This window comes from Aethina tumida, chromosome 7, assembly GCF_024364675.1.
Source record: "Aethina tumida isolate Nest 87 chromosome 7, icAetTumi1.1, whole genome shotgun sequence".
In the NCBI taxonomy this organism is placed as follows: Eukaryota; Metazoa; Arthropoda; class Insecta; order Coleoptera; family Nitidulidae; genus Aethina; species Aethina tumida.
Window position 1 is genome coordinate 12828977 of NC_065441.1, and position 27643 is coordinate 12856619.

General features: G+C 27.6%; 3 protein-coding genes across 3 annotated transcripts; all 3 read left to right on the forward strand.

Moving 5' to 3' along the window:
* The first annotated feature begins 2712 nt into the window (after nt 1-2712).
* LOC109597766 (odorant receptor 4-like) lies at nt 2713-4190 on the forward strand. The gene is made up of 5 exons (XM_049969848.1): nt 2713-3333; nt 3385-3484; nt 3538-3621; nt 3681-3839; nt 3890-4190. The coding sequence occupies exons 1-5, from the start codon at nt 2822-2824 to the stop codon at nt 3947-3949; spliced, it is 915 nt and encodes a 304-aa protein (XP_049825805.1). The 5' UTR covers nt 2713-2821; the 3' UTR covers nt 3950-4190.
* Nucleotides 4191-16168: 11978 nt separating this feature from the next.
* On the forward strand, nt 16169-16982 carry LOC126266279 (odorant receptor 4-like). Its single transcript, XM_049969957.1, has 5 exons — nt 16169-16275; nt 16323-16419; nt 16481-16564; nt 16619-16777; nt 16855-16982. The coding sequence occupies exons 1-5, from the start codon at nt 16169-16171 to the stop codon at nt 16909-16911; spliced, it is 504 nt and encodes a 167-aa protein (XP_049825914.1). The 3' UTR covers nt 16912-16982.
* Nucleotides 16983-24318: 7336 nt separating this feature from the next.
* Nucleotides 24319-25162, forward strand: LOC126266237 (putative odorant receptor 92a). Its single transcript, XM_049969826.1, has 5 exons — nt 24319-24431; nt 24481-24577; nt 24637-24720; nt 24775-24933; nt 24986-25162. The coding sequence occupies exons 1-5, from the start codon at nt 24325-24327 to the stop codon at nt 25043-25045; spliced, it is 507 nt and encodes a 168-aa protein (XP_049825783.1). The 5' UTR covers nt 24319-24324; the 3' UTR covers nt 25046-25162.
* The last annotated feature ends 2481 nt before the right edge of the window (nt 25163-27643 follow it).

Here is a 27643-nt window from a genome sequence, read left to right on the forward strand (position 1 = left end):
CGATCTTACCCCCCTCCCTTAAAAATATACGTTTGTGGAGATTTTATTATACTGTCTAGGTACAGTCGGCTGCAGAATGGCATTACCACCCTAAGGTCCAGTTTAATTTGCGGTCTGAATATGAGAGTTAGGGTGTGAGAGAGAAGGATACAGCAATAATATACTTATACAAGTGAAACAACAAATTTGTTGTCTTGGTGGGCTGTGCTGTATCATAAATTAACCCCAAAAATTCAATGAATTTACATAAGTATTTTTAAAGTAAACATCTTGTAAGGTGAAGTAACCCCATAATTTGAGTTGTGCACTTGTAACATTTTCATATAAATACAAATATTATAAAATCGAATGAAAAAGTAACTATTACTCTTATTTTATTTATTTCACATTTCTAATAATAGGATTTTTTCTCAATTCTACTAAAATTAACAAATACTGATCTGTCACTGCTTTAGTTAATATCCAAAATTAATATTATTGCATAAATGTTCTACAAATTATTAAGTTAAAATAAATTCAAATTATTTTATTATTTATGAAAGCAATACTCTTTTCCTAAATTTGAAATTTATAAAATTTTAATTATTAAAGATATATTTTTATAGTAACAAAACGAAATATAATATACAATAAAATAACAAAAAACAGTTTTTTTAAACCATTTGTCAAATAAGTGTTGTGTCGGTATAATTGAATTACATCAATAGAATTATTTCAGCCAGAGTCTCAAAAAATTAGGTAGACATTTTGTTTTAATTAATATATAATTGTATATAATATTTAATCCCAATTATTATTACAATTTTTAAATTCTAAGAAAAGTAGATATCTGTATCCACATTCTTATATTTTATATATCAATTCTAATAGATTTCACTGGATTATTTAAAATTTTCTTCGTTTCAACTTATGTTTTCATTTCATCTCATTATGATTAGATTGATTTGAACACGACGACACCAAAATGTGAAGTGTACAAAATTTTCATTAATTTTGTTTAAAAATACTGACGATTACTAACTAGTCCTAGTAGTAAATATTTCGTTCGACAAATCCAATTTTAAGCATATTTTCCAAATTTCGGTGGCCCCTCATTTAAATTTTATAACTTACCGCAATTAGTATTCATCCTTTTTTTACTATATCTGTCCTTTGTATACCTCTTTTTCGTGTACTGGGCGGAGCTTATCGATAGAGGGTTTCATAGGATTTTGTTTCCAAAGTGGTAATGCCATTCTGCAGCCGACTGTACCTAGACAGTATAATGTACAATCTGTACAATATACGAAATGATTAAGTAATTAATCCCAGATCCATTAATATGAAACAAAAATGACACTTGATAAAGAATTTTTGAAATAGGCATTTCTTGAAATAAAATATTGAACGTCTGGTCTCATGAAAGGAGGAGAGCAGAAATGATAAGTTTGTGTCCATAAAATATCGTCGGCGCCAGACCACAGTGCGCAGGGTAATTCCACTCTCCCACCTGAATTCTGGCGGTATTAATTGCGCCCATTTCATACCTCCTAATAAAGAGGTCAATATTCTTCTATACATCGATTGGCTAGCGCATTTTCGTTCAGCGCAAATGCCGCCAATCTAAGTCGCGGTAACATGGTGGGCGTTGTATTACGTGCATCGTTATGACCGGTCTTGTTTAGTACAAACATTCGTCGGACCATCGTTGTTTAAATGGATTGTAATTAAATAAAATATTTTTAAATTAGCAATTATTTAGAAACTGTTTAAAAATATTAAATATATTCAGTAGAAGTTCAAGTTAACAGTAATTTTATACATTTCAAATTAATGATTGAAGTAAATAAAATAAATTAGCACATGAAAATTTTGGTACAGTGACTAAATTTCATAGTTACATTATGTTACGGAAAAAGTGGATTTTGTATGTGACAATATTTATGTTTCTTTCATATTGAATCACCATAACGTTTTAATATTCCCACGTTTTAGTAGAATCAGTCACTCGACATGATTGAAGAAAGTTTTCCGTTGCAACGTACTTTAAATAAATAATTTAAAATTATTTATTAGATATTACGACCTTTTTGTCACAACTTTTCCATTTGACGTTAATATTTTTCCACTTTTTCGACGCGCATATTATGAAATATGTTTTTACATTGAAAATAGTTTGAAGCAAGGAGGAACGTTGGAACTATATATATATATATATATATATATATATATAGTATATTTTAATGTGAGAAATATATTAGGTACTTTTGTACTTCGATTAGTTTAAAATTTTGTGTTAATATTAAACAACTTTTTTCCTTACATTAGATTTTACTGGTGAAAGTACATTTTACTTTAAAGAATTTCAGTGATTATTAATATTAATATAAGGTGGGAAATATATTGATTTATATATAAATCTATAATATGCACTATAATATTAGTCTCACTCTTTTATATTTTCTCATTGGAGCACAGTCTATGACGTTTTAAAATTGTTGTTACTGTATAATTATTAATGAATGAATAATTTTAATCGAATCAGTATATAAGGCGTCATGCCTGAAGAAAGTCTCGTGTTGCAAAGCACTCTAAACAATTTAAAATTTATAGGATTATGGTCAGAAAATGGAAAAAGAAACTCATGGTACTACAAGAAATATCTTCTTTTGGTACCAGTGTTGTACTTTACACCGTTTGTATTAATTTTGGATATTACTTATAGACTTATATGTAAGTAAAGAAACAAATTTTCAATAATACGTCTAAGTACAAATATTTTTTAGTTGGAATTCCTTTTGAACAAGAATTAAATGTATATTCTCTTTCTCTCGCAACTATCATGTATGTGAACGTTCAATTTATACTTAATATTGAATCAATGCAGTCTATACGCCTTACTTTGTCCGACGTGGAAGAATTTTCTACACCACCTGACTTTACAGAAATTAGGGTTAAAATAGACAAACAGAACAAGTTTTATAATATATATTTGTACGTATTGTTTAACATCTATGCCATCATAGAAATTGTTGCAGAAAATCCATGTGAAATATATAAGCAAGCAGAAAATTTAACATATTCTTGCGGCTGTTTTGTCCCCACAATTTTTCCATTTAACATCAATGTTTTTCCAGTTTATCAGTTATTATTTTTGTTTGAATATATATCGTCATTCCACATTCTTATTGGGGGTGCTTACATAATGCTATTGGCATATGAAATAGTTTTGTATATAGGAAGCAGAATGAATCATTTGTGCCTCATTTTAGAAAGTATTCCAAATGAAGGAGATGAAAATGTTCAAAAACAAACAATGAAACATTGTATTCGGTACCACCAACAAATCAACAGGTAATACAAAGTCTAATAAATGTGATAAGTTCGTTTTAAGTTCTATTTCAGGACAATTAATGAATTAACGGGGCTATATAAAAAGGTTTTCGCGATTCATGCAATTTTTACAGCTGTAGTTTTTGCTTTACAAGCAAAATTGGCATCAGAAGTATTTATAGTTATATTATTTTTATGCAATTACTGATATATGATATTTTATAGAACGTCAGTTCAAGGATCCATATAGCCTGTTGGTTAATTGCTATATTTTTAATGTGTCATTCTGGACAGGAACTAACTCACATAGTAATAATTTTCAATTAAATAATAAATGTATTAAATAATTGAATATTTATTTATTATAGGGTGAAACATTGGGAGAAAAGATTATGTATATGTGTAAGTGGTATAAGTTGAACACCTCTCTTCAAAAGGATTTGATGTTAATGTTATTACATACCCAAAAACCTGTCATATTTCCAGCTGGATACTTCGCAACCTTGAATTATAATTTATTTATAACGGTAAAAAAATGAATTGATTGAAACTGAAGAAATAATGTCTTATATTGCAGATTGTTAAAACTGCGTATTCATATTGGACGTTGATCGTAAATACACAAAAGGATAATTAGGCAACACAGTCAAATTTATTCACTCACGATGTTATACTTTATTACATTATATATCAATGAAATAGGGCACAAAATAGATGTATTTATTAATTAAATTATTAATAATGTTACAGTTATGCACATCATCATATTTAATTAATTGTTAAATAAAATTAATTCCGCTACGACATACACTACACGCTAATAATACACTATTTATATTATTATGTGCACAACACGTTCATACAAATAAAATTTTATTAAAAACTATCTTTTAATTTCTATATACCCGAGATTTCAAATTTGAAATTTTTTCTACTTTATGGTTTAGCAATATTTATGTTACATATATTTTATTTACCACAAATCAGAGTACTTTGTAATTCAGATCAATCGAAATAGCTAAAGAAATTGATCAACAAAGATGTTATAAATTATACTGTTCAGACCTTTCCCCAATCGATGGGTTACGATGTACCCAGGCAGTGTTTACTTCTTAATATTTTCAATTATAGTAACCCAAACAATTCTCACACATATTCGATTAGGGAAAGGTCTGAAAATCTGGGTAGACACGGCAGTAAATTCACATGGGAGGCTTCTAGGAAGTTTAATATATTTCTGGCAATATGTGGACGGGCATTGTTTTGCTGAAAAATTAGTTGGAGATTTCTTCTTATGTAGAGAAGAAAATAAGGCTCCAAAATGTCATCCACATATCGCTGGGACGTCAAATAGCCACTATTGAAAACTAAACCCATAGTGTTATGGATATGACTCTCAACAGCAAGCTTAGATATTGTTCATATTCATATTTATATAATGTTACATTAAAATTGCTGTATTTTGATGGTTTATAATATTCTGAATTAAGATAAAAATAATGATTTATTTAAAATTTGTCGATTAGTACCTCAGATATTTTGGTTATTATCATTAAACAGGTAAAATGAGCTAATAATTAAAATAATTAATATAAAATGTTTTTTGTTTAAGAGTGTATAAAATCAGATGTTTCAACAAAAAAATTCCGTTTCAATCAAAAACCTTCTTGAAGGAATTACATAAACCTCAACGTTGACCAATCGCAGGCATGGGATGACTAGTTATTGGACGGCGCCATTAAATTACGGTCATTATGTTATCGATCCGCGTATCGACCGGTCGATCGGTCGGGGGTGGTGGTCCGCGCTGCCATCCACCCCAATTAATTAGGTGGTGCGCTTTGGGTTAGTGCAGTCACTCGTGCGATCAATTAGTGCCCTACTGGACATGCTACGGGGTTAAAAGGTAGGATTTTTTATTTTGAATCAATTGTTTAAGGGATTTTTTTAATTTTCTTGTTTAAATGTGAAACCAATATTGAAAGCTTTTGGTAATTGTCTGATGTTTATTTAAATTTTATTAAAATACGAGTCAATTTTGTAAAGTTGTTTAAACAATATTTCAGTACAGTTACGTAAAGTAATTAGTATGAATTAATTTAAAGTTTCTATTAAATATTCAAATATTTTAATAGTAAATTAAAGACTCGATTTTTAATTGAATATTTTTTAATGTCAGTATTTAAAATCAGTTTAATTAAACAGAAATTAAAAAAAATTTGAAAACAATTTGATCAACTTTTTCATTTTTATTGGTCGAAACTGATGTGTTATATTTTTTATAATTAGAATAAATGTTTTTGTAAGTAAGAATTTAAATAGTTAAATAATTTACATTAATTTAATTAAAATAATTGAAAAATAAATGATTTAAAATGAATAAAATGCTTGAACATTGATTGTGTAATCGATATTCAAGATCAACACTCATGGTGTGACACACCAAGGATTACTTTTTTATGATCAAAAAACGTCTAGTTACAACTGACACGATAATGCAAAAACAATTTTTGGAAATATGCTTTAACTGTATAAACAATAAAAAATCCGATTTATATTCAATAATGAATGATAAAAGCAAGTTAATAATTAGAGTTTCGGTTTAATATTTAAACATTTTATTAGTAAATTTTGATTTTTACTCAAATTACTTGTATTAACATCTATATTTTAAATCAGTTTCTACCATTAGAAATTCTTTCCTGTGTACCTGGTTTATGGTATATTTTTGTTATTACAGGACATACCAAAATTATTAGAAATATAAATAAGTAATCGACTCTCATTGTTTTAACTATTGAAAGAACATTTTTTGTCATTACTGGAATAAATAAAAGCATTTAAATATACATTTTCGAAAGTATTTTATACTAAATAAAATAACCCTATAGTACATTTTTGAATAAATTTAATACTTTACTTGGATAAGTGAAGTCATTCAAATTATTTACATTGACAAATATTAATAAAAGCATTTAGAAGTAATTTTTTGGAAAGGGTTGATATTTTACTTGGATATGTAAAGTTGGGAGAAAGAGATTTTCGGTCGTCTACAAATTGTCGAAAGTATCGATACTTTACTTGAATAAGTAAAGTCGAGAGAAAGAGATAGTCGGTCACCTGTAAATTATTGAAAGTATTTATATTTTACTTGGATAAGTAAGATCGGGCGCGAGATTTTCGGTCCCCTGTTGGTTTGAAGTCCTGACCCGGAGTCTTGGTCACAGTACCGATAAGCTCTAATTAGGCAGCCTGGCGGCAGCAGTGGTTAGGTTTGAAATCGAGGGGTGCACTGATTATCTGTACGTTTAACGCAGTAACCATGAAATGAACTTTTTTGGATAAGTAAAGTCATACAAATTATTTACATTGACAAATATTAATAAAAGCATTCAGAAGTAATTTTTTGGAAAGGGTTGATATTTTACTTGGATAAGTAAAGTTGAGAGAAAGAGATTTTCGGTCGCCTACAAATTGTCGAAAGTACTGATACTTTACTTGAATAAGTAAAGCCGGGAGAAAGAGATAGTCGGTCACCTGTAAATTAATGAAAGTATTTATATTTTACTTGGATAAGTAAGATCGGGCGCGAGATTTTCGGTCCCCTGTTGGTTTGAAGTCCTGACCCGGAGTCTTGGTCACAGTACCGATAAGCTCTAATTAGGCAGCCTGGCGGCAGCAGTGGTTAGGTTTGAAATCGAGGGGTGCACTGATTATCTGTACGTTTAATGCAGTAACCATGAAATAAACTTTTTTGGATAAGTAAAGTCACACAAATTATTTACATTGACAAATATTAATAAAATCATTCAGAAGTAATTTTTGTAAGGGTATTTTACTTGGATAAGTAAAGTTGAGAGAAAGAGATTTTCGTTCGCCTATAAATTGTCTAAAGTATTGATACTTTACTTGAATAAGTAAAGTCGGGAGAAAGAGATAGTCGGTCACCTGTAAATTAATGAAAGTATTTATATTTTACTTGGATAAGTAAGATCGGGCGCGAGATTTTCGGTCCCCTGTTGGTTTGAAGTCCTGACCCGGAGTCTTGGTCACAGTACCGATAAGCTCTAATTAGGCAGCCTGGCGGCAGCAGTGGTTGGGTTTGAAATCGAGGGGTGCACTGATTATCTGTACGTTTAACGCACTAACCATGAAATGAACTCTGATGATGTTATACAGCGATTATTGAACCAGAACCTTATTAATTCTTTGGTGTTAAGTAAAGAACAGTAGATAACATAAGTAGTAGTTGTAACAAATACAAATCAAAGTGTTTTTTCTTTAACTAAAACATTTAGGGAAGATTTTTGTTTATTTTCTCATCGATTCGACGGATAAAAGTGCTAAGGACAACAGTGATGTAGTGTTTTCTCCAACGTGAACTATTTTGGGAACTTTGATGGACAAATCCTGAACTGTGATGACACAACCAACCATTGGAGAGACGATAAGGCAACAGGGAAAGAGCATTAAAGGTAACAAATAATAATTGAATTACTAATTAAACAATAATACTAACTGAACGTTTTTGATTATTTTCAGGTAGGTCCAGAACGAGACTAGTTAACTGGGCAACTGGCAACGCAAAGTAAGTTTTTAAACATGTTATATCCGGTTCTTTTTTTGTCGTTTCAACTTTGGTGTCGATTTATTATTGCGTTCATTAATTATTTTACTAAATATTTGCGGAAGGTAGAACAAATTATTGTTTGCTCCATACATTTTATTTATTACTTTCCCAAAAGGAAAGTTTTCATAAAGCTTTTATTGTTTTATGTGTCCTTTGGATAATATACTTTGACATTCTTTTTCAGCTTACATAAATAATGAAAACTTTGTTTTATTTCATATCCCCCCTATTTATTCCTTTTCCACTAAATTACAGATTTATTTTGATTAATTAATAAAATTTTACATCTTAAGTGTCTTAAAATATTTTTTTTATGTCCTTTATGTCATCTAATCAGATATTCTCTTTCAGCTTACATAAATAAAACTTTATTCAGTTTTCTGTCCATATAATTATTCCTTTTCCATTAAATTACATATTTATGTTAATTAATATAAATTTTACATCTTGTGTCATAAAATGTTTTTCTTATGTCTTTTGGGTAATCTAATCAGGTATTCTCTTTCAGCTTACATACATAAAATAAAATTTATTTTCTATCCCTTATTTATTCTTTTTCCACTAAATTACAGATTTATTTTGATTAATTTATAAAATTTTATATCTTAAGTGTTATAAAATGTTTGTTTTTTATGTTCTTTAGGTCATCTAATCAGATATTCTCTTTTAGCTTACATAAATGAAACTTTATTCAATTTTCTGTCTATATAATTATTCCATTTCTATTAAATTACATATTTATGTTAATTAATATAAATTTTACATTTTGTGTCATAAAATGTTTGTTTCTTATGTCTTTTTGGTAATCTAATCAGATATTCTCTTTCAGCTTACATACATAAAATAAAATTTATTTTTTATCCCTTATTTATTCTTTTTCCACTAGATTACAGATTTATTTTGATTAATTTATAAAATTTTATATCTTACGTGTCATAAAATGATTGTTTCTTATGTCTTTTAGGTAATGTAATCAGATATTCTCTTTCAGCTTACATACATAAAATTTATTTTCTATCCCTTATTTATCCATTTTCCAATGAATTACGTTTATATTGAGCAATTAATAAAAGTTTTACATCTTGTGTAATGAAAAATGTGTTTCTTGTGTCTTTTAGGTAATCTAATCAGATATTCTCTTTCAGATTAAATAAATAAAAGTAAATTTTGTTTTATTACCAAAAAATTAAATTGATTGATTAATTTCGTATTTATTATATGTTATGAAGTTGATATTTTTGTATAAATATGTACATTTATTGTAATAAAAGTGTAAATTTATGTCATTTATTGTATTATGTTATTATGTTAATCAATTTGTATTCGCTTGTCCAATATCCAAATGTACTTATTTATAAATAAAGATATAAATAAATACATTTATTTATTTATTATGTTTATTCTCATAAAACTAAATTTATATGCTCATAAATTGAAACTTAGTATAGTGCTGCATTTACTCAGCGACGATGGGCTTTCTAGTTTTTCAAAATTGTTACCTTCGAAAGAATAAAATTAATAAATTTTTCTAAATGAAAAACTTGTCGCCGTAAATGCAGCGACAAGCTACCCCACTAACCAAATTAAACAGTATTTTAATTGTAAAGCTTGTCATAGGATTTTCAGAGTTGTATAGAATTGCAATTTTGAATTGTGTCCTATCTGATGACGCACGAAATGCAGAAACAAGTATTTACTTATTTTTTAATTTATCAGTATACAAAGGTAGAAGTGGTGGCTGGTGGGTTATCGAACTGGTGGTGCACGTTACTTGCTCACCAAGCAAGTGGATTTGATTGACTATGTGGTTGAAAGGTAAACTCTTTCATCGAGTTTGATATTTAAAAGGTAAAATACGTTTTTGTTGGTTTTAATCAATGTGAAACTCATTTTATCTGAATATATGAATAACATGATTACACATACTATAGTTTCCGACTAATTTGTTTTCCTTAAAATTCATTATTTTATAGGAAAAACACATTTTACTTTAAGGAGTGATACGATTGTTCATATTAATATGTTACAAGGTGGGAAAACAGTTATTACAGATATATTGATTCAAATATAAATCCATAACATAATATTTATCTCACTCTTTTATATATTTAGTGACTACCTTTTCACTCGCACTCACTCAGTGACGTTTTAAAACTGCTCTTTCTGTATAATTATTATGAATAGTTTTAATCGAATCAGTCTATTAGTCGACATGGCTGGAGAAAGTCTCGTGCTTCAAAGTACTCTAAACAGTTTAAAATTGATAGGAATATGGCCCGATAATGGAAAAACAAATTTATGGTTCTACAAGAAATATCTTCTTTTGACGCCTTTGTCTTACTTTACTCCTTTTGCAGTGATTTTGGACATTGCCTATAGAGTTATATGTAAGTAAAGAAAATTGAAACATTCAATTATACAACTAAATAAAATTATTTTTTTAGTTGGAATACCTTTTAACCAAGAATTAGTTGCATATTTATTTTCTCTTGCAACTGTTGTTTATGTGGTTGTTCAATTCATGCTTAATATTGAATCAATGCAGTCCATATGCAATGGTTTGTCCAACGCGGAAGAATTTTCCACACCACCTGACTTTGAAGAAACCAGGGATAAAGTAAATAAATACAGCAAGATTTATAATATATATATTTACATATTATTTATTATCTATGTCATCGCAGAAGCTGTTACAGAAAATCCATGTGAAATATTTAAAAAAGCAGAAAATTTAACATATTCTTGCGGACTTTTCGTCCCCACGATTTTTCCATTTAACATAAATATTTTTCCAGTTTTTCAGTTATTATTTTTAGTCGAATGTTTATCGGCTTTGCATATTTTTGTTGGGGCTGCTCACATAATGCTATTGGCTTATGAAATAGTTTTGTATATAGGAAACAGAACGAATCATTTGTGCCTCATTTTAGAAAGTATTCCAAATGAAAAAGACGAAAATGTTCAAAAACAAATAATGAAACATTGTATTCGGTACCACCAACAAATCAACAGGTATGATAAGTCTAATAAATGTCATATGTTCAAGTTATGTTTTATTTTAGGATAACAAAAGAAACTACCGATCTGTATAAAAAGATTTTCGCGGTCCATGCAATTTTTACAGCTGTAGTGTTTGCTTTATTAGGAAGATTGGCATCACATGTACTTGTAATTATGTTATTATTATACTGTTACTATTATATATAACTTTGTAGAACATCAATGCAAGTGCCCAAGTAGCCGGTTGGTTAATTGTTATATTTTTAATGTGTCACTCTGGACAGGAACTAACTTACACAGTAATAATTCGTAATTAATTAATAAATGTATTAATCATAAATTTATTTGTTATAGGGTGAAACTTTGGGAGGAAAGATTATGTATATGTGTAAGTGGTATAAGTTGAACACCTCTCTTCAAAATGATTTACAGTTAATGTTATTACGTACTCAAAGACCTTTAACTTTTCCAGCTGGTTACTTCGCAACATTAAATTATGATTTATTTATAAAGGTAAAATGTTGAATTAATTGAAATTGAAGAAATTAGATGTCTTCTATTGCAGATTATTAAAACTGCGTATTCATTTTGGACGTTATTTGTAAATACACAAAATGATATTTAGGACACGCAATTAAATTAGCTCACTCACGATGTTACATTATATTACATTATAGTTAATTATTCATCAATAAAATACGGCACAAAATAGATGTATTTAATTAATTTACCAATAATGTTAGAATTATGCATCATATTTAATTAACTGTTTATATTATTATGTGCAGAACACATTCATACAAATAAAATTTTATAAATTTAATAAAACTGTGTTTTAATTTTTATATACCCGAGATTCCAAATTTGAAATATTTTCTACTTTTGGATATTTTTAAATGACGTTATTATTTGTTGTCTTAAATCTATGGTTTAGCAATATTTATATAGCCACTACATAATTTAAGGATTTAAGTATAGTAATTGTTACATATATTTTATTTACCACAAATCAGAGTACTTTGTAATTCAGATCAATCGAAATAGCTAAAGAAATTGATCAACAAAGATGTTATAAATTATACTGTTCAGACCTTTCCTAAATCGATAGGATATGATGTAAGATACCTTTTATGCAGTATTTACTTCTTAATATTTTCAATTATCGTAACCCAAACAATTCTCACACATATTCGATTGCGGAAAGGTCTGAAAATCTGGGGAGACAAGGTAAATTCACATGGGAGGCTTTTAGGAAGGTTAATGTATTCTTGGCAATATAAGTTTAATGGTATGGGGTGCTTACACCTTCTGTTTTCATTGGTGGCAATATGATGTCTCAGCGAAATGTGGTTGAAGTTTTGGAGCCTTATTTTCATTCCATCTTGTAAAATCGTTTACACACTTTTTAAAAGTCATATACGAGGATTTTTCAAACTTAACACTAACAATGTACTATTTACTTAAAAAGAAAAAAATATTTACAATATTATAGCTACGTTCATTTCTTGAAACAGTGTAGAAGCTATAAACTTGTGTTTATTAATTTACTATTAATAAAATATTATCTAAAAGTATTTATTTTCAATCATAGGTTATTTTGTTATTCCAACAATTTTCTGCATGGGGGAAAACATTTATTGAAACATATTGATTTATAAATCAATAATTTGTATAATTATATATATCCCACTCTTTCATATTGAATATACCATACATTGGATGGGTACATTCTTTCACTCACTTACTAACCTTATAAAGTTACAACCCACTTAAAATTACCATACTGAAGAGTTTTAGTCGAATCAGTTTATCAACAAACATGGTTGAGGAAAGTCGCCCGATGCAACGTACTTTAAATAATTTAAAATTTGTACAAATATGGCCCGAAAATGGAATAAGAACCTCTTGGTTCGCCAAGAAATATATTCTTTTGGTGCCTTTTTTTTACATGACGTATTTTGCATTCACTGTGGACATCATCTATAGGATTAAACGTAAGTAATTAGTTTTCGATTTATTAAATAGAATAATATTATCTTTCTTAGATGGTATTTCTTTCGACCTGGAACTAATTGCAAGTATCGTGTCTTTATTAACTGCTAGTTATGTGGTTATCCAATTCATTCTTAATATTGAAACAATTCAATCTATATACGTTGATATGTCCGATGTGAAGGAATTTGCGTTCCCACCTGACTTTGAAGAAACAATGGATAAAATACATAGACATGGAAAGATATATAATATATACATATACACCTTATTTAGCATTTATGTCATTCTCCAAATTATTTTGGAAAATCCATGTGAAAAATTCAAGGAAAAAGAAAATCTATCACATTATTGTGGCCTTTTTGTTCCATCAATTTTACCATTTGACATACACTTTTTTCCAGTTTATCAATTATTTTTTCTAATCGAAGTTATAACATCAGTACATATGTTTTTTGGTTGTTGCTACATAATGTTTTTGGCTTATGAAATAGTTGTGCATATTGAAAATAGATTGAATCATTTGTGCCTCATCTTAGAAAGTATTCCAAATGAAGAAGATGATAAACAGCAAAAAGAAAGAATGAGATATTGTATTCGATACCATCAACACATCATTTGGTAAGCCAAAATTTAAGAAATTCCAAATGTTTGATACGTCTTATTTCAGTGTGGCAAATAAAACTACTGATTTATATAAACTATTTTTCGCGATTCATGCAATTTTTGCAGCTGTTGTGTTTGCTTTGCTAGGAAGATTTGCTTTAGAAGTATTTACATATTTTTTATATTATTTTATGATATTTCTATGAGGTGCATTTTGTAGAGCATAAGTGCATTGCTGCATATCGCCGCTTGGTTACTTGCTATATTTTGGTTCTGTCACTCTGGGCAGAAACTAATTAACGTAGTAATAATTTTTATTTAATTAAAAATTGCATTAATTATACAATTCTTTATTATAGAGTGAGAATTTTACAGATAAACTTATGTATATGTGTGATTATTATAAGTTGAACTCCTCTCTTCAAAAGGATCTACAGCTCTTATTGCTGCGCAGCCAAAGTTCCTTATATTTTTCAGCTGGATACTTTGCAACTTTAAATTACGATTTATTCATAACAGTAATAAGTTAAATTGATTTAAATTGAATATATAATCTATTTTATGTTGCAGATTATTAAAACGGCATATTCCTATTTGACATTGTATGTGAATAATCAAAATAATATTTAGAAAATACAACAAAATGAGTATCTCATTATATTGTAGTAAATTAATTTACGCACGATGCTTTGTATGTTATATTTCACCAATACTTTGTAATAATGTACCTTTATAAAATACAATGTATCCTTAAGTAATTCATGTATATTACAATGTACTATTTATGTTATTATATTTAAAGAAAACATTCAAACAAATATATTCTATACAAAACTATTTGTGTTTTAATTTTCTACATTCTATACAATCGAGGCTTATGAGGTTTATACAGTTAGAACACTTATAAGAACACACAAGAAGGGGGTGTTCTAATTTAATATTGTTTGGTAAAACATCCATTTTCATTTTAAACAGGTTATTAAATGTTAATTGTGAATACCCAAAATGTATCTTTTTTAAATCACGATTTAGGCTTGATAATTGAAAATATCATACTAGCACAATTTTTATAACCACACCACTGGATTAAGCATCCCTTAAAATGGGTATGTACCAAGTTTCATAAAATAATTATGCATATTCATAATTCTGTGGAAAAATTATGTTTCATATAGCAAATATTATTCTGAAGAAGCTATAAATATGTAGTTTTTTCTATATATATATTTCAAACAAACCGAAACAACAGAAATAATAAAATAAATATTTCATTATTTAAGACCTTTCCGCAAATTCTATAAATGAATGATTAAATGAATGTTAAGCTTCATGATAACATCGAGATTAATCAAAACGTTATAATTTACCTTAAATGAAAACAATATTAAATTTATTATGTACTGTTTAAATAATTAACAGTTAGGGAATTAATGGGATTTAGAATAATTCTAAAATAGATATTATATTTATAATAGTATTGTTATATTGTTATATTAAAATATGTATTGTTTAAAAATATGTATTTTATTATTATTATTTATTAGTATTCTGTACACAATTTTTAATACATGGTTCAATTGCACTTTCAACTGCGTTTAACATACATTACAATTGTTGGTGACATATATTAAAAATAAAAAATATAATTTTATAAATTTGTATAATTATTCTTAAACTAATTTTAAAATTATAAATAGTTATATAGAACTGTATAACCATCTCATTTTATTAAGTCACCACCCCAGTCTATTATTATATATGATAACGTTTATTATACAATTTGCACAAACGTTACAAATTGCATGGAGGCTTTTTTATAGATCGATAAACTTAATATCAAACCAATTTACATAATGACTAGTATCAAATTGTTATTGATTCAGTTGTGACCACTGACACACTATGGATCCATTATTTTACATTTAGTCGAATGAATCCGTCTATAAACATGAGTAAAAAGAATCTCGTGTTGCAAGTTACCCTAAATAATTTAAAATTATTAGGAATATGGTCCGGTAATGGAAAAATAAACTGCTTGAAATATGTTCTGATGACACCTTTATTATATTCAATGCCTCTATCGATAATTTACGATTTTGCTTATAGAATTAAATGTGAGTAATGAAATAATTTAAATGACAAAATAATTTAATATATTGTTTTTTAGTTGGGATTCCTTTAGACACAGAATTAATAGAACCACTTTGTGCTGCCATACCTTTTGTCTACATGAACATTCAATTCATACTTAACGTAGACTTAATGCTGTCTATATGTTTTCATCTGTCCAACGAGGAGGACTTTCAGTTCCCACCTGACTTTGCAGAGATTAGGGATAAGACGAACAGACGTGTAATGTTATTCAGTTTCAGCATGTTTATGATATGCACCTTTTACGGTGTCACACATATCTTTATAAAAAATTCATGTGGCACATTAAAAAAAACAACAAATCCAGAACTATCTTGCGGCATTTTCTTACCCACTATTTTACCGTTTGACATGAACTTTTTTCCACTTCTTCAGGTTTTATATTTAGCTGAACAATTATCAACATATCATATTTTTTTTGGGGGTTGTTGTCTAGTTGCATTGGTTTACGAAATAGTTACGTATATCGGAAATAGAATGAATCACTTATGCCTCATCTTAGAAGGTATTCCAAATGAAAAAGATGTAAAAATACAAAAAGAAATTATGAAGCTTTGTATTCGGTACCATCAAGATATCATTAGGTAAGGTAATCACTAATAAAAGCCATACATCAAATATTTTATTGTAGTATATCAAATAAAACCGCGAAACTGTATAATAAAGTATTGGGGATTCACACAATTTTTACAGCTATAGTCATAGCTTTGATAGCAAGGCAATCTTCGGTATTTATGTGTATTTTATATTATTTAATGCGGTTTGTAATATAAAGTTTTCATTTTGTAGAACATTGATGCAGTCGTGCAGATGATCGGTTGGTTAACTACAATATTTATAATGTGTCACTCTGGACAAGATCTCATTTACATAGTATTAATTTTTTTATTCAAACATTCGCAAATACTAAATGTCTCTCTGTTATAGAGTGAAACTTTGGGAGACAAAATTATATGCATGTGTAATTGGTATAAGATGAATAAGTCATTACAAAGAGATTTGCAGTTAATTATATTGCGCAGCCAAAAACCTTTGACTATTTCAGCTGGACCATTCGCAAATTTGACATACGATTTATTCATAATGGTAATAACATATATATTTAATGTTTGATAATAAGTTAACTTAAATTCAGTAGAAAAATTATATGTTTTATGTTACAGATTATTAAAATGGCGTATTCATATTTTACGTTAATTACAAGCAAAAACGATAGTTAAGAAATTTAAGAATAATTAAATAAATATGTACACAGCATTTGAAATTCAAAATAGTGAATTCAACTTTTCAATTCCCACTGGAATTTGCAATTATAAAATAATTAAATTTTGTTCCTAGTTATGTACTGTTAATGATATTAGATATCAAATAAAGTCACATTTTTTCACTATCTATATAATTTGTCATTTCTAATACTCTTTACAACTTTTACCGTAAAACTGTATCTTTCAGCTAGTCACTTACTCAATCAACATGGAGAAAAATAATATATTTATATGATATAATACATTTATTATACTCCAGAAATGATTACACTGATATCAATTTTATAATTATTCTAAGGGTTATTATTACTATTATATATTTTAATACAGTAAAAGCTCCTTATTCCTACACTCGCGTTTTCACTATTCGCGGATTAAAATAATGCAACCCAATTTCTGTATTCGCGACTAAAGATTTCTTTATTCGCGGATCTAAATCTGAACGTCGGTACAATATCCTTTATAAACTGTCAAATGGAGTAATAAAAAGTAAAATATTAAAAAAAATTTATTTTATCTACTGTTAGAACCATTTTCAACAGGTACTATTTAAAGTTTTTTAATTATTCAGTAAAGTAACCTTTAAAATACTATTAAAAATATGATTTTAATTTTAATAAATGTTTAAACATCGTGAATGCGCAAACAAATTGTATAATTACATCTACATCCAAAAGGTAATTAAATTTATGTTTTCAAATATCTTATCCTAATTCATTTGATTATTTTAATTAAGTTTTTTGTTTCGCATCCACCATTTTTACAAGTGTTGTTAAAAATGGCGAATGCGCAACCAATCCAATAATTAGTTACTATTAAACAAATTCTAAGAATAAATTGATTATATTAAAAGTAATTTATTTTATCCGCTGTTAGATCCATTTTTAACAGGTATTATTTAAATTTTTTTAAGTAATCAATAAAGTAACCTTTAAAATACTATATAAAATAAGACTTTGATGTTTAATAAATGTTTAAACATCGTGAATGCGCAAACAAATTGTATAATTACATCTACATCCAAAAGGTAATTAAATTTATGTTTTCAAATATCTTATCCTAATTCATTTGAATATATTAATTAAGCTTTTTGTTTCGCATCCACCATTTTTACAAGTGGTGTTAAAAATGGTGAATGCGCAACCAATCCAATAATTAGTTACTATTAAACAAATTCTAAGAACAAGTTGATTATATTAAAAGTAATTTATTTTACCTACTGTTAGATCCATTTTTAACAAGTACTATTTAAATTTTTTTAATTAATCAGTAAAGAGACTTTTGAAATACTATAAAAAATATGATTCTGATGTCTAATAAATGTTTAAATATTGTGAATACACAAACTAATTATATAATTACAACTACATCCAAAAGGCAATTAATTTTATGTTTTCAATTATCTTATCCTAATTCATTTTAAATGTTTTATTTAAGTTTTTTGTTTCGCATCCACCATTTTTACAACTGTTGTTAAAAATGGCGAATGCGTGACCAGTTCAAACAGCAAAATCTCCTTACTCGCTCTAGCAATAGAAAAAATGGAAGTGGCGTTATCATTATTGATCGAAATGAAACTTGATCCGTGTGTGGAACCAAGTCTTATTTTTAAGAGAGAAATTGCTAATGCTTCTGCTGAATGTCTGAATTGAAAGAGCTTCTAAAAACTGCCAAGTAAGATAAAATTACAAAATTCTTTAAGCCATTGCCTAAGCCTGAAGATAATAATTAATCAATTTGGTTAAAAACCTCAATTAAATTGATTTTTTATAAATATTTGTTCTTTATTTTGTCACCCAGGAACGTATTTCCTATAATCCCATATAAATTACCATTCACGGTTTCTGTATTCGCAGCATATTTACGGAACATATACCCCGCGAATAAGGAGCTTTTACTGTATATACAAATATATGTGACATATGTTATATTAAAAATTGAAAATATATTTTTATCAATTTGTATAATTATTCTTGAACTCGTTTTACAATTATATATAATTGTATATAGAACTGTATTTCTCAAATCCTCGCATTTTATTAAGTCATTATCCTAGTCTATTATTACGTAGGATAACATGTAGTTATAGAATTTGCAAAAACGTAGCAAATTGCATTGAAGCTTTTTTATATATGGGTAAATTTGATGTCAACCAATTTACATAATGATTAGTATCAAATTGTTATTGATTTACTTGTGACCACAGACACACTGTGGACCCATTATTCTACATTTAGTCGAACGAATCCATCTATAAACATGGTTAAAAAGAATCTCGTGTTGCAAGTTACCCTAAATAATTTAAAATTATTAGGAATATGGTCCGGTAATGGAAAAATAAACTACTTAAAATATGTTCTGATGACGCCTTTGTTGTACTTACTGCCTCTATTGATAATTTATGATTTTGTTTATAGAATTATATGTGAGTAATGGTATAATTTAAATGATAAGATAATTTAATATATTGTATTTCAGTCAGCATTCCTTTAGATAAAGAATTAATAGAACCATTTTGTGCTACCATGACTATTATGTACAAGAACATTCAATTCATACTTAATATAGAATTAATGCAGTCTATACGACTTCATTTGTCCAATGAGAAGGACTTCCAGTTGCGACTAGACTTTGCAGAGATCAGGGATAAGACGAACAGACGTGCAAAGTTAGTTAGTTTCGGCATGTTTATGATGTGCACTTTTTACGGTGCCATACATATCTTTTTAAAAAATCCATGTGAAAAACTAAAAAAGACAACGAATCCAGAACTATCTTGCGGCCTTTTCATGCCCACTATTTTACCGTTTAACATGAATTTTTTTCCAATTCCTTAAATTCTATATATACTAGAACAATTATCAACATTACATATTTTTTTGGGGGGTTGTTGTGCAAATTTATTGATTTATGAAATAGTTATGTATATCGGAAATAGAATGAATCACCTATGCCTCATCTTAGAAAGTATTTCAAATGAAACAAATGAAAAAATACAAAAAGAAAGAATCAAACTTTGTGTTGGGTACCACCAAGATATCATTAGGTAAGGTAAAATCTAGCAAAATCCATATATGTAATATATATTCTATTTTAGTGTGTCAAATAAAACCGCGAAACTGTATAATAAAGTATTTGAGATTCATACAATTTTTACTGCTGTAGTAATAGCTTTGATAGCAAGTCAATCTTCGGTATTTATGTGTATTTATATTATTTAATGCGGTTTGTGCTATAAAGATGTCAATTTGTAGAACATTGATGGGACGGTGCAAATGGCCAGTTGGTTATTTGCTCTATTTTTAATGTGTTACTCTGGGCAAGAACTCATTTATTGTGTATTTAATTTTTTTACCTAAATATTTGCAAATACTAAATATCTCTCTGTTATAGAGTGAAACTTTGGGAACACGTGTAATTGGTATAAGATGCATAAGTCACTACAAAGAGATTTGCAGTTAATTATATTACGCAGCCAAAAGCCTTTAAGTATTCCAGCAGGACCATTCGCAATTTTGTCATACGATTTATTCATAATGGTAATAATAAACATATATACTTCTTAAGAGCAATAATTTAACTTAAATTCAGTTGAACAATTATAATACGATTTATGTTACAGATTATTAAAATGGCGTACTCATATTTTACGTTAATTACAAGAAGCACAAGAGATAGTTAAAAAATTGAGCAATAACTAAATAAATATGCAGACAGCATTAGAAATTCAAAATAGTGAATTCCTCATTTCATTTCCCTCGGGAATTTGCAATCATGAAAATTAATAATTAATTTGTTTGTTTTTGTTCATAGTTATTTATTATGTACTTTCAATGCTATTAAATATTAAATAAAGTTACATTTTTTCATTATCTATATATTTTGTCATTTCTAATACTCTTTACTACTTTTATCATAAAATTGTATCTTTCAACTAGTCAGTTATTTAATCAACAGGGAAGAAAATAATATATTTATATGAAGACATTATAATTTATAATTTACATTTATTATACCCTAGAAATAACTACACTGAAATTTTATAATTTACATTTATTATACCCTAGAAATAACTACACTGAAATCAATTTTGTAATTGTTCTAAGGGTTATTATTTCCATTAAATATTTCATATACTTTACAAGTATATATGAGACATATATTAAAAATAAAAAATATAATTTTATACATTTGTATAAATATCCTTGTACTAATTTTATAATTACATATAGTTATATAGAGCTGTATTTCGCCAAACCCCCGTGTTTTATTAAGTCACTACCCCAGTCTATTATTACGTAGGATGATAACATGTATTTATAAAATTTGCACAAACGTTTCAAATTGCATTGAGCTTTTTTATAGATAGGTAAATTTGATGTCAAACCAATTTGCATAATGATTAGTATGAAATTGTTATTGATTCACTTGTGACCACAGACACACTGTGGACCCATTATTCTACATTGAGGCGAATGAATCCATCTATAAACATGGTTAAAAAGAATCTCGTGTTGCAAGTTACTTTAAATAATTTAAAATTATTAGGAATATGGTCCAGTAATGGAAAAATAAACAACTTAAAATATGTTCTGATGGCGCCTTTGTTGTACTTAATGCCTTTATTGATAATTTACGATTTTGTTTATAGAATTAAATGTGAGTATTGATATAATTTAAATGACAAGATAATTTAGTATATTGTATTTCAGTTAGCATTCCTTTAGATGAAGAATTAATAGAACCATTTTGTGCCGCCATGACTTTTATGTACATGAACATTCAGTTCATACTTAACATAGAATTAATGCAGTCTATACGACTTCATTTGTCCAATGAGGAGGACTTCCAATCGCCACCAGACTTTGCAGAGATCAGGGATAAGACGAACAGACGTGCAAAGTTATTCAGTTTCAGCATGTTTATGATGAGCATATTTTACGGTGTCATACATATCTTTTTAAAAAATTCATGTGAAGAACTAAAAAGGACAACGAATCCAGAACTATCTTGTGGCCTTTTCATTCCCACTATTTTACCGTTTAACATGAATTATTTTCCAATTCCTCAGGTTCTCTATATAGTAGAACAATTATCAACATTACATATTTTTTTGGGGGGTTGTTGTGCAATTTTATTGATTTATGAAATAGTTGTGTATATCGGAAATAGAATGAATCACCTATGCCTCATCTTAGAAAGTATTTCAAATGAAAGAAATGAAAAAATACAAAAAGAAAGAATGAAACTTTGTGTTCGGTACCACCAAGATATCATTAGGTAAGGTAAAATCTAGTAAAATCCATATATTTCTTATATATTCTATTTTAGTGTGTCAAATATAACCGCGAAACTGTATAATAAAGTATTGGGGATTCATACAATTTTTACTGCTGTAGTCATAGCTTTGATAGCAAATCAATCTTCGGTATTTATGAGTATTTTATATTATTTAATGCTATTTGTACTATAAAGATGTCAATTTGTAGAACATTGATGGAGCGGTGCAGATGGCCAGTTGGTTATCTGTTCTATTTTTAATGTGTCACTCTGGGCAAGAACTCATTTATTGTGTATTTAATTTTTTTAACCTAAATATTTGTAAATACTAAATGTCTCTCTGTTATAGAGTGAAACTTTGGGAGAAAAAATTATATGCATGTGTAATTGGTATAAGATGAATAAGTCATTACAAAGAGATTTGCAGTTAATTATATTGCGCAGCCAAAAGCCTTTAATTATTCCAGCAGGACCATTCGCAATTTTGTCATACGAATTATTCATAATGGTAATAATAAACATATATATTTCTTAAGAGCATATATATTTAATGTTAGGCAATAATTTAACTTAAATTCAGTTGAACAATTATATTACGATTTATGTTACAGATTATTAAAATGGCGTACTCATATTTTACGTTAATTACAAGAAGCACAAGAGATGGTTAAAAAATTGAAGAATAACTAAATAAATATGCAGACAACATTCGAAATTCAAAATAGTGAATTCCTCATTTCATTTCCCTCTGAAATTTGCAATCATGAAAATTAATAATTAATTTGTTGTTTTTGTTCATAATTATTTATTATGTACTTTCAATGGTATTAAATATTAAATAAAGTTACATTTTTTCATTATCTATATATTTTGTCATTTCTAATACTCTTTACTACTTTTACCATAAAATTGTATCTTTCAACTAGTCAGTTATTTAATTAACAGGGAAGAAAATAATATAGACATTATTTATAATTTACATTTATTATACTCGAGAAATAACTACTCTGAAATCAATTTTGTAATTGTTCTAATTAAATATTTCATATATTTTACAAGTATATATGAGACATATATTAAAAATAAAAAATATAATTTTATAAATTTGTATAATTATCCTTGTACTAATTTTATAATTACATATAGTTATATAGAGCTGTATTTCGCCAAACCCCCGTGTTTTATTAACTCACTACCCCAGTCTATTATTACGTAGGATGATAACATGTATTTATAAAATTTGCACAAACGTTTCAAATTGCATTGAAGCTTTTTTATAGATAGGTAAATTTGATGTCAAACCAATTTGCATAATGATTAGTATCAAATTGTTATTGATTCACTTGTGACCACAGACACACTGTGGACCCATTATTCTACATTGAGGCGAATGAATCCATCTATAAACATGGTTAAAAAGAATCTCGTGTTGCAAGTTACTTTAAATAATTTAAAATTATTAGGAATATGGTCCAGTAATGGAAAAATAAACAACTTAAAATATGTTCTGATGGCGCCTTTGTTGTACTTAATGCCTTTATTGATAAGTTACGATTTTGCATATAGAATTAAATGTAAGTAATGATATAATTTAAATGATAAGATAATTTAATATATCGTGTTTCAGTTCGGATTCTTTTAGACAAAGAATTAATAGAACCATTTTGTGCTGCCATAACTATTATGTACATGATCATTCAATTCATACTTAATATAGAATTAATGCAATCTATACGACTTCATTTGTCCAATGAGGAAGTCTTTCAGTTGCCACGAGACTTTGCAGAAACCAGGGATAAGACGAACAGACGTGCAAAGCTATTCAGTTTGAGCATATTTATAATGTGCATCATTTACAGTGTCGGAAATACCTTTTCAAAAAATTCATGTGAAGAACTAAGAAAAACTACAAATCCAGAACTATCTTGTGGCCTTTCCCTACCCATCATTTTACCGTTTAACATAAATGTTTTTCCACTTCCGCAGATTTTATATTTAGCTGAACAAATATCAACATTTCATATTTTTCTTGGGGGTTCTAGTGTAATTGAATTGATTTTTGAAATAGTTACGTATATCGGAAATAGAATGGATCACTTATGCCTCATGTTAGAAGGTATTCCAAATGAAAGAAATGAAAAAATACAAAAAGAAACAATGAAATTTTGTGTTCGGTATCACCAAGATATCATTAGGTGAGGTAAAATCTAGTAAAAGCCATATTACAAATATGTTCTATTTTAGTATATCAAATAAAACCGCAAAATTGTATAATAAAATTTTGGGAGTTCACACAATTTTTACAGCGGTAGTATTTGCATTGCTAGCAAAGCAATCTGCGGTATTTGAGTATTTTAAATTAATTAATGCGGTTTGTTATGTATAAGTGTGATTTTGTAGAACATTGATGGAGTCGTGCAGATGGTCGGTTGGTTAATTACTATATTTGTAATGTGTCACTCTGGACAAGAGCTCATTTACATGGTATTAATTATTTTATTTAAACATTCGCAAATACTAAATGTCTCCCTGTTATAGAGTGAAACTTTGGGAGAAAAAATTATATGCATGTGTAATTGGTATAAGATGAATAAGTCATTGCAAAAAGATTTGCAGTTAATTATATTGCGCAGCCAAAAACCTTTGACTATTCCAGCTGGACCTTTTGCATATTTGACATACGATTTATTCATAGCGGTAATAAGTTAACTTAAAATTCAGTTGAAAAATTATATGTTTTATTTTACAGATTATTAAAATGGCGTACTCATATTTTGCGTTAATTTCAAGAAGCACAAACGATAGCTAAAAAATTGTCCTATTTATATTTGCAATAATAAGAATATATAATTATTTTGTTGTTTATTGTTCATAGATATGTTAGGTATTGTCAATTAGAGTAAATTCAAATAAAGGCATAATTTATATTTTAGTCATTTTTATCAATTCTTTCTTATTTAATACTAGAAAGAAATTTCATAGTATCGACAATAACCTGCGAAAAAACTACTTGCAGGGAAGTTGTTGCCAATTCAGGAGGCCACACGAATTATTAAACCATACTTTTGTTAAGTATTACAATCTAGAAATATCCTTTAGTTTTCATACTTTTTCACTCATTTTTAAAATATTCGTTTTTTAAATAAACTTTTGTATTAGCAGGTTTTTTACGCGTTTTAATAATCTCATAATCAATTTTGTGTATCCATAAAATAAATATAATTACCGAATATATTTAAATCATCCCTAGACATTGCGGTGGTGTGTATTAATACAAATTATTTCATATTATTTTCTACCTTTATATTAATACCACGAAGTTACATTTCAACTCAGAAGTTATTACGAAAAAAATATCACTGGAAAATAAAGAATATACAAGAGGGAAACGACGTTGCAATAATTATAGATTTTTCCGTAAGTCTAAGTAATAATTTTTTAAGTGCACGCTTGCATATTTTATCGATGTTTAAACTACTATTAGCCTAATTAAATAAACATTCGCAGTACTTTTAAAATGGAAGGAAAATATCAACAGAAGTCTCCTATGTAATTTGCAAATTAAATTCATTTTAAATTACAGTTTGATATAATGTTTATTGATAAAATCAATTTACATATTTAATTGGAGAATTATGGACACGTAATCTCAGAAAAGACATACAGATATAACACAAATAAAACTAATACTATATATATTATATGCATAATAAAATTTATAAACATTGTATATTATACAACCGGATTTGGTCGTAAGATTTAAGATTCTTACTCTTTATACCAATCTCTACACTCTTCGATCACATTAAAATTTTTATAGATATAACATAAAAAAGTTGTTAAAATAAGAACATTTCTGAATAATTCTCACATGTTGAGAATGTTACAGTGTGTTAAAAAAATATAATACAGTAGAGAGACTAATTTTCTTTTATTATAAGAACTGATTTACTTTATAATTAAATATAAACGTATGGAGTTGCAATTATTTATGATAATTAGTGTTTACATTTTTGTTTGTATAGTAAATAAATTATTGTAAATATTGAATAAAAAGATGTTTTTATTCTAGCACATAAAATTAAAAATGCTTCAACTACATGTTAAAAACTTTAATTCTATTCATCTAACCAAATACTGGTTTCTTTGATGTAGAATTAAGCTGAATAATCTAAGCAAATAACAAATTTAGAAAACATTCTACCCTAGATGATGTATTAAATATAACTTTAGTAAAATAATGAATACCTGTAATTAATTCAGTTATACTTAAATTTAATCAGGTCTATTTGTGCTATTATCAATTAAAGTCACATACGATTATGCTGTTTTAATAACCTATAACATAACGATAATATTTTTCAACATAATTTAATTAATTAACTTTACCCTTAAGAATAGATCTTAGTTCAATTTTGCAAATGGTCCAGCTGGGATATCCTTTTGAAGTGATTTATTCAACTTATACCACTTACACATGTACATGAGCTTTTCTCCCAAGTTTGTACTCCGTTATACAAAAATACTTAGTTAATTAATTAAACTAAATAATATTTAATCACAATCAATTGTACAGACTGTCTTGATAACAAAGCAAAAACTAATGTTGTAGATACTACCTGAATCGCCAGTATTTGGTTATATAGATTTTGTCTGATATACTGAAATGGAATATGTGTGTTAAACACCTGACTTATTTAAATTTGACTCAAGTACTCAAAATAAATTTGTAATTTAGTGGACATGGAATTTATACGGAGATAGAAATTAAAACAAAGTTTTTTTTATTTATGTAAGCTGAAAGAGAATGTCGGAGTACATTACCCAAACGACACAAAACAATAAAACCTTACGAAAACTTTTCTTTTGGAAAGTAATAAATAAAATCTAATGAAGCAAACAGTAATTTATTCTACCTTCCGCAAATATTTAGTAAAATAATCGATGGACCCAATGATAAATCGATAAGAAAGTTGAAACGACGAAAAAATCATCATTTTAAAAGTGTTCTTTAAACAATAGTAACGTCGTCACACACATAGATGTCACCACTATTATTAACTTACACGGTTAAAAATATGATTAGATTTCTTTTCTTTCACATAGCTTTACAGTTTGGTTCTTGTTACTATTTCTACTGTCACACAGATGGCACTAAAATCCCATTACTTTCCTCTTTCTGTGACGTCAGGATATACAACTGAAGTTGTATTTGGTGTCTAGAGCAATGACGTCAAAGAGCCAAAATCGATTCCCATTTTCGCTGTCATATGGCCAGGCATTCATTTCGACACTGTAAAATGGTGAATGGAAATTTCACTTTAAACAGAAATTTATTTCAATTTTAATTTTGTTTATGTTTAAAAATAGTACTGAGAGTTGGAATCGTGTTGAGATTGAATTACCG